Below are 14,461 nucleotides of genomic sequence, written 5' to 3'. Positions count from 1 at the left end.
GGAAGAAGCCTTAGGGTATACATATTCATATACTTTTTATTTGAAACCTTGATTTTCACTATTTTGCCCCTCGCTCCAAATTTCGTTACCTGGCCATTCCTCTATATGGCCGTGGTTTCAGGAATGCGTTCCTTTTCATCCTTCGCTTTCTTCATCATTTTTTGCCCTGGTTCTTTTGATGCAGCCTAGTTCCCTTCTTCTTTTCCGGGCCTGGGTCTGTGAATTTTTTTTTTTTTTTTTTTTTTTTTTTTTTTTTTTTCCATCCTCATTCTTTCATTTCTGTTGTTTTTACTAGTTTGTTCTGGCAGATATCGCTAGATCTTTCCGTGTCTTTGTCCTTTTTCTTTCTTTTTCTTTCGTTTTTTTGTTCGTCGTGCCTTCCACTATCTGATTTGATATCCCTCACTATTTTTTAACTTTTGTTCGAGATAGTTCTCTGTTCGTTATATATATATATATATATATATATATATATATATATATATATATATATATACCATTTATATGTATGTTTACCTACTTATTTGGCAGCTGATGATATCATTGTTTTTAATTTCATTTGGGTTTACAAAGTACTCTAATGATAGGTTTTGGTCTTCCTTTTGGTCTTTGTGTATAAAAATACCCATTTTGGGAAATCCCCGATCGCTCGTAGGCTGGCTCTTGTTGATGTACCAATGAAGGGAAGAAGAAATTGGGAAATAGGCTAGGTAAGTTATAACAAGCTGTATTCACAATTCATGCGTCCCTGGTAGGATGCAGTAGGAAATTTGATAGATTATTATTAGCAAGTTAACTTCGTTATCCAGGGAAATACTTGACTCTTCGTCTCGTAAAATAGTATGGGCAATCGCATTTATAACTTTGCATCCACTCAATTCGTTTCTTGAATCGCCCTATATCTATCAACTGATCCCTTCGCCAAGAATTGATCAGGTACAATCTTATTCACGTTTCTTTTCTCGTCCACGCTACCCCAAGCCCCGCCACCAGGAGTGTGCACGACGATCCTGTCGCCTTTACTCATCGCCACGGTTGCCTTTGCTCCAAGGCTAACCACCATTTCGTCGCCTGTAGCTTTATCACGCCTAACCCACAAATTCTTCCCTGATTCACCGGGGCCTCCACCCTGAAGGCCGTAGGGCTGATGACTCCTGCGCTCGGACAATATCGAACACTGGATAGGAATGAGGAACTCAATATCGCGCACCACACCGTCGCCACCAGGATGTGAGCCCCGACCCCCCGACCCTTTTCGGAGGGAGAATTCCCGGAGGAGACATGGGTAGCGCTTCTCGAAGACTTCTGGATCGGTAATGCGCGTGTTAGTCATGTGCGTGTGCACGCCGCTCTGTCCATCCCACGTTGGCCCCGCTCCGCTGCCGCCAGCAATTGTTTCGTAGTACCCAAATCCATTGACGTGTTCTGCGTTTGTTGTCTTGCCACCCGTTCCAAAAGTGAGGTTATTGCAGCAGCCTTGCGATGCAGCACAGGCGTTGAACGCCTTCAAGACGACATCCGTGATTCGCTGCGATGTAAGCACGTTTCCTCCGACAACGCCAGCGCCCTTGGATGGTGACAGCAGCGTTCGGGGAGGAATTCGGATGTCTATGGGGTTCAAACATCCCTGGTTCAGAGGGATATCGGATTTCACTAACGAACGCAGGCAGTAAATGATTGCCGAATGGGTGATGGCTGGTGGAGCGTTCGTATTGCCGAAAACCTCACAACCCGTTCCTGCAAAATCAAACACGGCTTCCCCCTTCTCGCCATCGATCGTAATCTTCAGGGCAATCGGTGTTCCATCGTCCATACGGTCAACAGCTTCGAGCGTGGAGCCCAATGTCCTGGCGGTGGTTTTGAGAAGTTCTCGCACGGCGATTTCGGCCGTACTTTGGATTGCGTACATATATGTATGCACACGCTCTAATCCACATTCCTTGATTAACCCATTGATAAGAGATATGCCCTTTTGGTTGGCGGCAACCTGTGCCCGGAGATCGGATAAATTATCCTGGAGACATCGGGTACCAGAGCAACCAGGGTACTGCGCCGGCTCCTTCAATAACAACTCTATCATCCGTTTTTCATTGAAGAGTCCTCCGGTAACTAATTTTTCAGCTTCGATGGAGGCCCCTTCTTGCCATAGCTCCGTGCTTGTTGGGGGCATGGAACCAGGAAGACACCCTCCGATATCTGCATGATGGCCACGGGATGCGACGTAAAACACAATTTCGCCATTCTCAAAAACGGGCGTGATGACCGTAATATCAGGCAAATGGGTCCCGCCGCAGGTCGGATGGTTAGAAATCAGAACGTCACCATCCTCCAGCTTGCCCTCCCAGTATTTGTGCTGGTATCGGACTGCAAATTGCATCGAACCCAAATGTACAGGGACGTGAGGTGCGTTAGCCACGAGGCCTCCATCAGGTGAAAACAGTGCACACGAAAAGTCAAGGCGTTCTTTGATGTTGGTCGAAACAGAAGTCTTCTGCAGTGTTCGACCCATCTGCTCAGCGATGGACATGAACCGGTTACCGAATATTGATAATTGGATGGGACTGATGCTAGCAGTGCTTGTCGACGCTGTTGCTAACCCATCGAGCGCGGGCGCTTTCTTCTTGAGGTCGATCACCACGCAACTTCCCAGAATGCTTGCCACTGCTCCAGGGACGAGGACTATCGTTTGCGTTTGGTCGATGATCATCGCAGGGCCTTGGATGCGCGAGCCCTCCGAGAGTTCTTCTAGCTTAAGCACGGGTGTCGCGACCCGTCCGTATTCCGCACCGAAATAGACAATTGCCCTCTCATTGACATCCGTCGCTGAAACCTCGTTGAAAGTAGTTTTCTTGATCTGGTTGCGAGACAGTTAGCAAAGGAGATTGCTTCGGCCGGGTGTATCTACCAAATACTCACCTGCGCGTATGGGCTGCTCTCTTTCTGCCGCGAAGACGATGCAATGCTCCGTACCCGGATATCATCGACAAAAATCCGTTTATCAGGTGAAAGGAAACCAAATTCGAGTTTATGCCGTTTGTTGAACTCAGCACCGAAATCCCAGCTATCGCCTTTTAGAATCATAAAGCGCCGTACTGGTACCTTCATATCGCATATTCAGATACATTTCATGCCTGATATTATTGCGTGAAAATCCTTGACTTTCCAGCTCAGCTATGGAAGTTTTAGCCAACGCCTCCAATTTGGAACAAAATTCTTGTTCAGTCGACTGGTTAAAAACTTCTGAGGCTGGTTGCGTCGCTTCGTGCACTACATCTGCGAGGGCCATCCCATAAGCCGACAGGATTGAAGAGTATTTGTGGATGATGACACGAGAGATTCCGAGAACAGATGCAACAGAACAAGCATGCTGGCCACCAGCACCACCGAAACAAGAGAGATGATGAACAGATGTGTCGTATCCACGAGCCTCTGTCAATGCGCGAATTGGCCGCGACATAGATTCGTTAGCAACTGACAGGAATCCCAGGGCCACTTCCTCCGGCGTAAATTCGTTCCACCCTTTTGAGCGCTGTTCACTGTTAATTTTTTTTGTTAATTCTGTGAACTTTTGGTGAGTGATTTCCACGTCAAGAGGCTCATTTTCGTTTGGTCCGAAAATCTTTGGAAAATATCCTGGCAGTAATCGACCTAAGAAAAGATTGGCATCAGTTACGGTCAGGGGTCCCCCTTTTCGGTAACAAGCTGGCCCTGGATGTGCGGAGGCCGACTCTGGTCCCACGACAAAAAGACCGTTCCTCCAGAAAAGGATCGAGCCGCCCCCGGCCGCGACGGTGTTGATGTCTAGTTGGGGGGATTGAATGGAAATTCCGGCAATTGTGGTTTCGAAGACGTGGTCGTAGACTCCCGAGTAGCGGGATACTATAATGAAGTCGTCTTAGAAAGAAATTGGATAATTGGGAATTACAAAAGCAGTAGAGCCAACACATACCATCTGTACTTGTTCCACCCATATCAAATCCTATGACAGGAATTTGCTCGTCGTCATCCCAGGAAGTCTCTGCATATCCAACCACACCACCTGCTGGTCCAGACAAGATAGCCTTCAGACCGCTAAATTTTCGGAAGTCCACCAATCCGCCATCCGACTGCATAAACTCGCACCGCGTGCTTCCAAACGCAAGTCCTCCTATAAAATTTGATGATATCGAGTCGACATACTCTCTAATTATCGGGGTTAAATATGCGTCCGCCGTGGCACTCATACCACGAGGCACTGCCTTTATCATGGGCTGCAGTTCCGAGGATATAGCCACAGAAAATCCCATCTCACTAGCGGCTTGCCCAATTAACTTCTCATGTTCTGGAAATGTATATGAATGAAGCAACACCACGGCTATCGACCGATATCCTTCATCCCATAACAATTGTAGGTCAGATCTGACTTTTTCCATATCCGGCTTGACAAGGATATGGATATACTCTCCAGTAATTCCTCTGACGACATCTTCCGCTTCCTCTATTGGCTGAGGATCGGGATCTTCCGCATATCCTTTCAGGGTTACTCTCTCATCAACCTCAATAACCCTTTCATATAACACTCCAGGCTTGGCGACGGAAAGGTCGAAAATATTTGGCCGAGACTGGTTCCCGATGACTAAAAGGTCCTTAAATCCTTTCGAAATGAGCAGTGCGGATCGCGCTCCCTTTCTTTCTAGCAATGCATTGGTCGCGACGGTCGTGCCCATCCGAAGCGATTCGATAGGTGCAAGATCCAGTTGCTGCCCACGGGGTATCTTTTTGCCTGTGGCGATCTCCAGAACGCGTCTGATTCCTTCCGTTGGGGCATCTTTGTAATTTGATGGATCGACAGAGAGAAGTTTGAGGATAATATCACTACGTTCCGGGATTGACGCATGGACGTCAGTGAACGTCCCGCCTCGATCTATTGAGATTCTGACTCTGGGGGGCTGTTGCTGGGATGACATGGCCGACTGGCTGTCCAGGAGGACGGGTGCTTAGATTCTACCCAAAGGTGTCAAGGAGGGGATTATACCGGCTGTATTCTTGATGATGACGGTAAAAAAATTGGAAGTGCTGGCGATGAGTCTGCAACCGAGAAAATCATAGACTATTTATATAGAAAGGGCATCCACAACGGCTTGGCAATTATAGATCATTAGAAATCATCAGATCCTCATCACGGTCTGGATCCAGGAATCCAGGACCGACGACGCTCTGCGAGAAAATGGAAATGCCCCTTCCATCGCCATTTTATGTCGTCCGAGTGGGATCGGGAAGATATACCGATCTGATAAGATCAGCCCCACTGTCCCAGGTAATATTAACTTTGTCAGTGCGTTAGCGTTCCTTTGTCGACCGAGAGAGCCTCAGGACGGAGAGATCTGCCTGTAATCCTCCCAGCTACTCCAGGGTTTAATAAACTGGCAACTTACATGTAGTTTGCACAGGGATGGCAAACTGGAGTTTTGAACACCTTAAGATCAGGACACTATATTTCAGTTAGGATCGGAGAGATTAGAGCTACACAGTACGGAGTAGTCAAGAGGTAACGGCCCGAAAAATTTCTCCATCTAAATTTACACGATGGAGGTAAAACCAAGGACAAAATCCATAACAGAAATAGGTTAAAATTTAGAGAGCTTGAATAGTACAGCATAGCTAGAGTCAGTTGAATATCGAGAATATCAAACTCCAACAATGAGTTCCGAAGTCCATCCAGGAATAAATTCTCATAGGCGAAAATACGATCAACCCCCCCCCCCCCCTCCTCTGTGATAGCAGGAGACACAAGGAAATTCGAAAGTCTCCTAGCCTGTTGCTTTCTGCGACAGACAATTGGACCCTTGAAAAAGAGCGCACTTGGCACGCAATTTCGTGATGTACAGTACAAAGTCTCCGGCGTCCGTGACAAGTAGTCGATGGGGCAAAGAACTTGAACTTATCAACACCGAAAATCCCAGGATGCCCTAAAGGTAGGACAGCATAACCCAGTAGAAATATATCACACTTGCCAGGAGATTCTTTTCAACAACTTGAACCATTTCAGGCATCGTCTCCTCATAACTCTCAACGTTAATCCTTTTAGAGGTTTGGATTGGCTCGTCCCCTCCACTACCAACGTGGCGCTAGTGGTGATCGGGCTCTCTTGCCCTAATAAATCCCATCTCATAAATAGTTAGCGAGTCATAGGCTATTCTTTCGCTACGAGAGGGATTCAAGCGAGCAAACAGGAGTCAAAACAGCGCGTAGAAACTCAGGTTATAATAACCACCAAATTGTATTAGCGGAAGAATTTAAAGAAAACGGGAAGTATGTTCCCGAAGGACAAGGCGACATGGGTAACACCACCCGCGAAGCTGGCAAAATAACCTAGGGTTGCCCTATGATGGATCGGGGGGCAATACCGACGACGCTGTCACAAGTTGATAGCTCCGAACTCCCCATACACCCACCCCACTGCCCCGGTGATACTCTCATTTCCAGCCCAAGAACGAGCCACGCTATCGATTGCGATTGGGCATAGCCATCGTAGAGACTCGTTCCAAGAGCCGCAGGAGCATCGTTCCGATATTCGATTGAGGGGCCTGCCCTAGCGTAACGGAAGATACGCGGCATACCCATTATAATTCAAGACTCCTGTTATGTGGTTAGTTGGACTCCAGAAAAATCTTCACAAATAGTGCAGGGTAGTATTTTATCGGGACTGAGATGCCCGGCCTCCGAGTTTATGGGTACTTGGGCAAGCTGCTGCTGGTAGGGCCCATATTTCGTAATGACAGCCAGGTGGCACCATTGTCACCTCCGAAGTTGTCAATATGAAAATAGTCTAGATGGATTCAGTATAGTGTGGGAACCTAAGGTGCTGTGATCCTTACATATCCGTTCAAGTGACAAGGGACTGCTTAGCATTGCAGGAGCAATTGTGGGCAAGGCCCGGGTATGAATCGAGAAACGTAACTCGAGGCCGAACAAAAGGGTAGGCTAGTGAGGTATAGGCAGGCTGTCATCGCCTCTGACTGCATACAGCCTTGGGGAAAATATGAAGAAAAAAAACCCCTACGAAGTTGCGGCTTTTCGTCTGTCTTTCATAGTTGGATACTAGTAGTTGCGGCTCAGATACAGTCGTCCCAGCAAGCTCAGAAGTCAGTTGACAAACCAATCCTGGTAGACCATGCACCAATTCAACATGTTAATTAAGTGGTATTAAGAAATATATTGATAAGTTATTATTTCATATTCAATATAGGGCTCTATTGTCAAGTACAAAATTGAAAATAGCTGGGCAGAAAGCCCAGTCTATTCAAAATCAGCAGTTCTCTGCATTCAGTACATATCTGTATATCAAGTTGAGATGACCTTTGAATATTAGTTATTCTGTAAGACCTAACTATATAATATAAGCCGTACATCACTTCTATCAATCGATACTACAGGGAGACTAGTAGTGATCCCCTATTCGGCCTCTCTACTATTAGCTTAAAAGATCAACGTCGCCCGCATTGAGCCCACCATACCTCTATATGTTCAAGTCCCCATCACCGAGATTCGGAGTGTCAGTCCAAAGAAAGTCGTGAAGGCATCTAATCCAAGCTTATGGGTTTTACGTCAATGAAGCGGTATTGTGGCTAGATGTATTTCCATTGAGAAATATCATTTTCTTGGAGATGGTGATCATTCTTCGGACACCCTTTAAAAAGGGGAAATCACATCCCAAAACAAATAGAAATTCACTGTGCCAATCAAAAATTGGTCGTAAAAGTTTGCTTGACTACAGCGTACGTCTACTGACCCTAATTAGCGTAAGAAAAATAGATCGATTCGGTCTCTGCAGCCACCAAACCCCACCCCCGCCAAGCAGCCCTTTACTCCTTTGCAAAATAAATATAAAATGGAGGTCATCATCTCCAACAGCTCCAATATATTCTCTGGCAATGTGCCCCTAAAGATTATATTCAGATATGTCACGTTTTATGCTCTCGAGACCTGTTAATTTGGACCGTCCTTGCCGCGCCCCCATAGCGTAGGTGTAGTTGCTTCTAATTGTCTTGTTTCTCTGCATGTTACTTATCCTTGTCACAGATGCAATTATTGTAGAAAACGCAAGACGAAATGCCTCGGTGGAAATGGCAGGTTGGCTTGCAGAGCCTGCTCAGTCGCAGGTCGGACATGCACTTACCCGGATGCCCAGAAGACTGTCCGAGTCCCTGAAGCGTGAGATATTGGATTCTCCTAGTATTTTCCGCTGATGGATTTGTATCCTTATTCTGACAGTCAGTAGATATCTTGTACAGCTGGAAACTCGACTTAAAGAGTACGAGAATGGTCATAATAATGGCGCAGGGCGTCAGAAATCTTTAGATGTGGTCCCCCTTGACTATCAACATCAACAGGACCCTCCTGCAACTACTCTCTCTGGCAATTCTGAGCCACATACGACCACGAATGAAGATGACATTGATGGCAACCCGCTCACTGAAAAGATAGCTCACCTGGTCATCAGTCCTGAGGGGGATAAACGTTCGTTTTCTCTCTCTCTTCCTCTCTCTTTCCTTTTTTACTATTCCTAAAAGGCCAGAGGCTTAAATTTAAATAGGTTATATTGGCAATTCTTCATCTGCTAGCCTAGGGAAAAAGTTTCTTGATTTCGTCAGGTCATTTAAAACGGGGCTCGATATCGGAGAAGATTTCATAACTCCAGCGTATAACAGCTGTTCTAACTTCTCTATTCGTGCGAATGCGCATCAGGCCAAACCATTCACTACTTCGCTTCCACCTTTTCCATTTGCGAAACGGCTCTATGCGGCACAGTATTCCTACATTGGCACAATTTTCTCGTTTACTTCACCAGAAACATTCGAGAAGAATATTCGTGAAATGTATGATCGAGAGGTCGATTTTACGAACAAGAGCGACTGTCTACGATATTGTCAGATCTTCATAATTCTTGCATTCGGCCAAATGTACTCCATCAATCAATGGACAAGCTATGATGGGCCCCCTGGGTTTGAGTACTTTCAGCATGCTATGAGTCTCCTTCCTGCAATACACGAGCAACCTTCAGCGGCTTTTGTCGAAGTTCTCTCTTTGGTTGGATATTTCTTTCAGAATTTGAACCGGAGAGATGCAGCGTCCTTATATGTAACCTATTCACTTTCATCTTCTAGAAGCCATGAAAAGCATCACAGTAACGTATTTGATAGATTGAATTGGCGCTTCGAATGGCCATACTACTAGGTTTGCACCAAGAAGTCTCTGATGACAGCTTAGACGACCAGGATCGTGAACATCGCCGACGACTTTGGTGGTCTGTTTACAGTCTGGATAGGTATTTATGCGACAGAAATTCTCAAGCATTCTTCTGCTGACAATGGCGTAGGATTCTCTGCGTGAAATCAGGGAATTCACTCACGATCGCGGATGAGGATATCGGCGTTTTTCCCCCTTCCCGTCTAGTATGTGGTTCCCGCAGCTCACGACTCACAAGTCTCTACTTACATCCTAATAAATTACAGTCTGATGAACCAGATCTAGGACCAGCCGCTGTCCTTTTTCATTACACTGAATTATCTAGGATTCTAGGTAGAATCATGAAAAGTGAGCTGCACGTCAATGCTGGTATGAGACTTGATGCTAAGTCAACACGCAGACGTATATCGCACACCACGCACCACCGCCTACAATCTCGTGAGCTCGGTACAGTCTATCCTTGCAGAATTAACCCAGTGGCAGTCAAATCTACCCCAGACACTACAGTGCGATTTTACAAATCTGGATGCTGAAATATCACGCCAGTCTGTGTCGATATTTTTGCACTACTCACAGTGTATCAATATGACAGTTCGCCCCTTGGTCTTCAATGTGGTTCGGAAATGTCTTCAGAATCACGAAAAGACGGGAGAATGGCCGGATTGGAAAGAAGGCCTGCAACAGAGCACAGTATTAGCTGTGGAAACGTGCGTCGCTGCAGCTCGGAATAGCGCAGCGGTAATGGCCACTGCTGCGAAACAAAACCTCATAGGTGCTTCCCACTATATCTGTCTTCCTTAACCTCTGTTTTATCCTTGTCCCTTATACTCTGGCTACGAAAGACTGACGCAAAACCTAGCAACATATGGCTATATGGACGGCGAACATGCCTTCTCCGCCGCAATAATCCTCGTTATGATCAACATTGCTTTCCCATACAACTTGCGAGACCGCGCAGCAATGGTCCTTGCCCTTGATGTGCTCAACGGCATGGCAGAGAAGGGTAATTTGCACATTCGATCCCTCCATCGTCTCCTGCTCAGCCTCTACCATACCGTGATCCCATCACCTACGGAATCTGGCGATAAGCCTGCGTCCGCAGCACCGGAGCACGAGCATATGTCCCCCCAGCCAGCTGAACTGGCGCCGCCAGAAACTCCGCCTACCGAGCATCGGCCTGAATCCCAGCCGATTCAACTTCCCCATATATCAATAGATGACCCGCTTGCTGCATTTCTAGCTGCGCAGCAGTCAGCATCTCCTATTCCTATGTCTGGTGATAGCGGCTTCATTGTTCCGGAGGAGCTTCTCTCCTTTGAGAACCCAATGGGTGATGCGATTTTGTGGGAGGAGGGATATGGGACTTTTGACGTCGGCATGGATTTTGATTGGGCACAATGGAATTCTTGACCTGATTGAGATGATATATGATTTTTTGTCTCCATTTCCCTTGGATATATACATACATACTGTTTACATACGGTTCGCTCTCTAGTTTCATATAATTGGTTCCATGATCATGTCCTATATATTTTTATCTATATACCACAGCCACCTCCCACGTCGTTACTACCACTAGAATCTGGGGTGTTTGGTTGCTTCTCTAATCTTTCCAATACATCTACGCTCCCTGTTAATAACAAGCATCCATTACTTTCTAAAGGTAACGAAACTTTCAAGTCCCCAACCCCTCATCGATTCGATGAATGTTTCTCAGCAATGTCAGCTCATCCGAACGGCCCATTAAACAAACAATCCTTCAAAATCATAGACCTGGATTCAATGGCCCTTTAACCAGTCAGTATTCGTGGTCGCCCCTCAACCGACAGCGGCTTGGGATCAACATCAACCTTAGAATGAACGAATTTACGGCATATGCACGACACGCCCTGACCTCAAGTTGGGCACGCAGGCCGACGACCAGTGATGTCATTGAATCCAAATTACTCACCTTTACCCTAAATATACATACGAACAACACGCCGCACACGCAGTTTTGCCTGCCCAAATTTCACTCAGCCGCAACAGCTCGAGACTACGTCAAGATCGGAACACTGAAATGCCAGGTGGAAGAGTTCTAGCTTGAGTCATAGAACATTTTGGGCAGCAGTGCAGCAGCGAAGAAGGAAGTTTACAAAGAGTTAAAAAAATTGGCAAATCAAAATTTAGTAATACAGTGAGTGCATCCCTTCACTGGTTGTTTCAAACAAATAAGATTTCTGGAAAATGCGGTCGCTTGCGGTTCGAATAATACATTATTAGCCTTTATTGTCACAGGAATAACCGAGCCTCACCCCACGTCAAATATAGGTTTAGTATTCGGTTTGAATTTGGCTATTAACATACGCATTCGACTGTTCGATTTTCTCTTGCTGAATTGTATTGGTGGTGTGTGGGGTTTCGCCTATACTCCCACTTCAACCTCCACGCGTGCCCCTGCTCACATCGAGTGCATCCAGCAACGCCTTCCAACTTTACAATCGAGGTAAGTGAAAACTTATGGGAAGTCCAAATCAGTACGGATTTTACGGAGATGCAATTGAGAAAAAAAATATGTTGGCATTGCTAACAGATATGTAGTTAAAAGAGGGAACGAAGATAAAGTAGATAAATAATTCGTGAAGGAAAGAAAGGGTGCAATTAAAAAAGCATGTCAAAGAAAAAGCATCACCTTCTGGCCTTCATGAACCTCCCCAGACGCGTGTGTATCCCAACACTGTTGCAAAACCCCAGAATCGTCTTTCACATCTCTCTCCCTCATTACCTAGGCCTCTCTTCTCCTTGAAAAAATGAAAAATTGCGGAAACAGGAAGTGCAACAAGTCAGAAATACGAATCCAAAGCATAGGAAACACGTTTGACGAAATACCACCCCGGAAGCGACCCTAAGCCATAAATCCGTCGCCATTGTCCCGAGCAGAGGAGGCATCTGCGCGGAATAGTTCCGCGTCGCGTCGAAGTTGAAGAGAATAATAATTTCCACCAATTTAATCATGAGCTGATAACGGGGAAGCAGGAAATCATTATCCGTTCTCCTCAGACATACCCTCTCCACGTTGTTAAATGTTGCTCGTCCCCTTTGCTTTCGTCAAACGTAAAGTGCATCACAAGGAAAAAAGAAAAACAAAAAAATGACAATTTAGGATGTGGGAAATGTGGGCTGAACAAAAGATGATTACTAGGAAGGGGAGAAAATCTGGGCTACATTTCTGGGAACCCAGGAGAAACCGATGGCTGATAGAACCATATTGTGGTAATCGCTTAGGAAATCCCTTTAGAGAGCGTGTACCACTTCCCTGACTGTATGGTTGAACAAAGTGAATAATCTTCATCGAAAAGCGCAACCGAAAGGGCCAAGGAAGGGAGACAAAATATGTTCTGAGAGCCTGCATCCAGTTATTCCATGATAAATAGTAACTCGACAGGGTTAAAAGTCGCCGGCGCAGGGTTAATCGTGCGAAAGTTGACTGCGATGGGGCGAAGGGCCGAAGCGACGATATCCATGGATTACAAATAACCGAGGTCGAGAAATGACTGAACAAATGGCTAAACGCACCATAAAAATGGAGGGGATTCAGAACGAGGAAAAAGTCTCAGGGCTTAGTGGGCAAATATGTCAGATGCTTGCATATTACCACACCACAAAGAAAATCCGAGACTTAGAAAGGACGAAGTAACCACCGCTCGCAAAATAAATCAGTACCAATTAGCACCAGTACCATCATCCCGCTTCGAACGGTGGTAAGCAGTACTGGTGTAGCCAGCACCCGCATTAACACCCTTAGAAGCAGAACGAAGCCTAACGCCGAAGACTATGAGATTAGTCAGATTCTTGAATCAAAATCCCATGGCCAGCATCAGTTCCTCGAAGCGGTAGATTGTTGCATATACTCACATCCTTTCAGTTCCCCCAACGGCGCGATTTGAGTCGGGAGTATCGACAGTTCCACTTGGGATGCGTTCCACAACCTTGCGACGGGGAGCCGCAAGGGCCGATGGCTTTACCTGAGGATTCTGAGGGTTGGCAGGATGACGACGGTGCTTTTCCTCATCATCAGCAGCTTGGTTACCAGTTGCCTGAGCAATCGCTTGTGCATTCTTCTGATACTTGTAAACGGTCCAATCAAATACGTAGTCGTATTGGAAGGATTCTCGGACAAACAGGTCGCGGAAGATTTTTCTGAGGTAGGAATAATCCGGCTTGTCATCGAAACGTAGAGACCGAGTGTAGTTCAAATACACAGAGAATTCGTTGGGGAATCCGCGGCAGAGAACCTCAGTGGGGGTGGTCATCTTTTTCTCCATGATGCGGTCATATTTTTGTTTTTTGGTAGCGGCCTTCAGCCCTTGCCATGGAAGAGATCCACGGCAGAAATACAGCATGACATAGCCAAGGGACTCCATATCATCACGACGAGACTGTTCCACTCCCAAGTGAGTATTGATACTGGCATATCGCGCAGTGCCAGTCAGGTTTTTGTTTTCACGATACGGAATGTGGAAGTGGGTCTTTGGGTCACGATATTTCTTAGCGAGACCGAAATCGATCACGTTGACTTGATTGCCACGTTTCCCAATGCCCATCAAGAAGTTGTCCGGTTTGATATCACGGTGAATAAAAGATTTTGCATGGATGTATTCGATACGGGAGATAAGCTGATCAGCCAACAGAAGGACGGTCTTCAGGGAGAATTTGCGGTTGCAAAAGTTGAATAGATCTTCCAAGCTGGGGCCGAGCAAATCGATGACCATTGCATTGTAGTCACATTCGGTGCCATACCAGCGAACAAAGGGAATCCCGACGCCTCCGGCCAGAGATTTGTAGACACGGGCCTCATATTCAAGCTGTGGGTGTTTGGCCTTTACGCTCTCAAGTTTGATAGCGATCTCTTCTCCGGAAATGATATTGGTGCCTAGATATCTGGGGATTAGAAACATGTTCCAACGGATGCAACAGTTTAGTACTTACCGAGATAAATGTCACCGAAGCTGCCGCTGCCTATTTTACGGCCAATCCGGTATTTGTTACCGACACGGAGGTCCTGCCAACAACACATTAGTATACATGACAGGAGGTTGTCAACATGGTGTCCCAGGTGGGATAGGTGAGGGTTGATTAAAAATATTTGTCGTTTGAGCCTAGCAATGCACTCAAACCAACAGTTAAATCGCCTACCATTGTCGTCATCGTGACAGGAATGATGCAGCTTGACGCTGTTTTTCTGAGGAGAATG

The 14,461-nt window shown here is 46.2% G+C and overlaps 4 protein-coding genes across 4 annotated transcripts; 1 reads left to right on the top strand and 3 right to left on the bottom strand.

Moving 5' to 3' along the window:
• Nucleotides 1–154: 154 nt before the first annotated feature.
• Nucleotides 155–629, bottom strand: HCAG_05364 (predicted protein; the record flags this gene model as incomplete). The annotated part of the gene is made up of 3 exons (XM_001539847.1): nucleotides 155–216; nucleotides 407–436; nucleotides 521–629. The coding sequence occupies 3 exons, from the start codon at nucleotides 627–629 to the stop codon at nucleotides 155–157; spliced, it is 201 nt and encodes a 66-aa protein (XP_001539897.1).
• A 245-nt stretch (nucleotides 630–874) lies between these two features.
• Nucleotides 875–4,946, bottom strand: HCAG_05363 (5-oxoprolinase; the record flags this gene model as incomplete). The annotated part of the gene is made up of 4 exons (XM_001539846.1): nucleotides 875–2,854; nucleotides 2,917–3,099; nucleotides 3,272–3,879; nucleotides 3,950–4,946. The coding sequence occupies 4 exons, from the start codon at nucleotides 4,944–4,946 to the stop codon at nucleotides 875–877; spliced, it is 3,768 nt and encodes a 1,255-aa protein (XP_001539896.1).
• A 2,207-nt stretch (nucleotides 4,947–7,153) lies between these two features.
• Nucleotides 7,154–10,638, top strand: HCAG_05362 (predicted protein; the record flags this gene model as incomplete). Its single annotated transcript, XM_001539845.1, has 10 exons — nucleotides 7,154–7,182; nucleotides 7,229–7,318; nucleotides 7,795–7,967; nucleotides 8,062–8,141; nucleotides 8,274–8,499; nucleotides 8,576–8,990; nucleotides 9,359–9,434; nucleotides 9,495–9,597; nucleotides 9,821–10,000; nucleotides 10,088–10,638. The coding sequence occupies 10 exons, from the start codon at nucleotides 7,154–7,156 to the stop codon at nucleotides 10,636–10,638; spliced, it is 1,923 nt and encodes a 640-aa protein (XP_001539895.1).
• A 2,480-nt stretch (nucleotides 10,639–13,118) lies between these two features.
• On the bottom strand, nucleotides 13,119–14,284 carry HCAG_05361 (casein kinase I isoform delta; the record flags this gene model as incomplete). The annotated part of the gene is made up of 2 exons (XM_001539844.1): nucleotides 13,119–14,140; nucleotides 14,197–14,284. The coding sequence occupies 2 exons, from the start codon at nucleotides 14,282–14,284 to the stop codon at nucleotides 13,119–13,121; spliced, it is 1,110 nt and encodes a 369-aa protein (XP_001539894.1).
• Between the last annotated feature and the right edge of the window lie 177 nt (nucleotides 14,285–14,461).

The sequence above is a fragment of the Histoplasma capsulatum genome, genomic scaffold, assembly GCF_000149585.1.
Source record: "Histoplasma capsulatum NAm1 scaffold_5 genomic scaffold, whole genome shotgun sequence".
Taxonomy (NCBI): Eukaryota; Fungi; Ascomycota; class Eurotiomycetes; order Onygenales; family Ajellomycetaceae; genus Histoplasma; species Histoplasma mississippiense.
The sequence above is the reverse complement of the archived record's forward strand: the minus strand, read 5'-3'. Positions and strand labels throughout refer to the sequence as shown.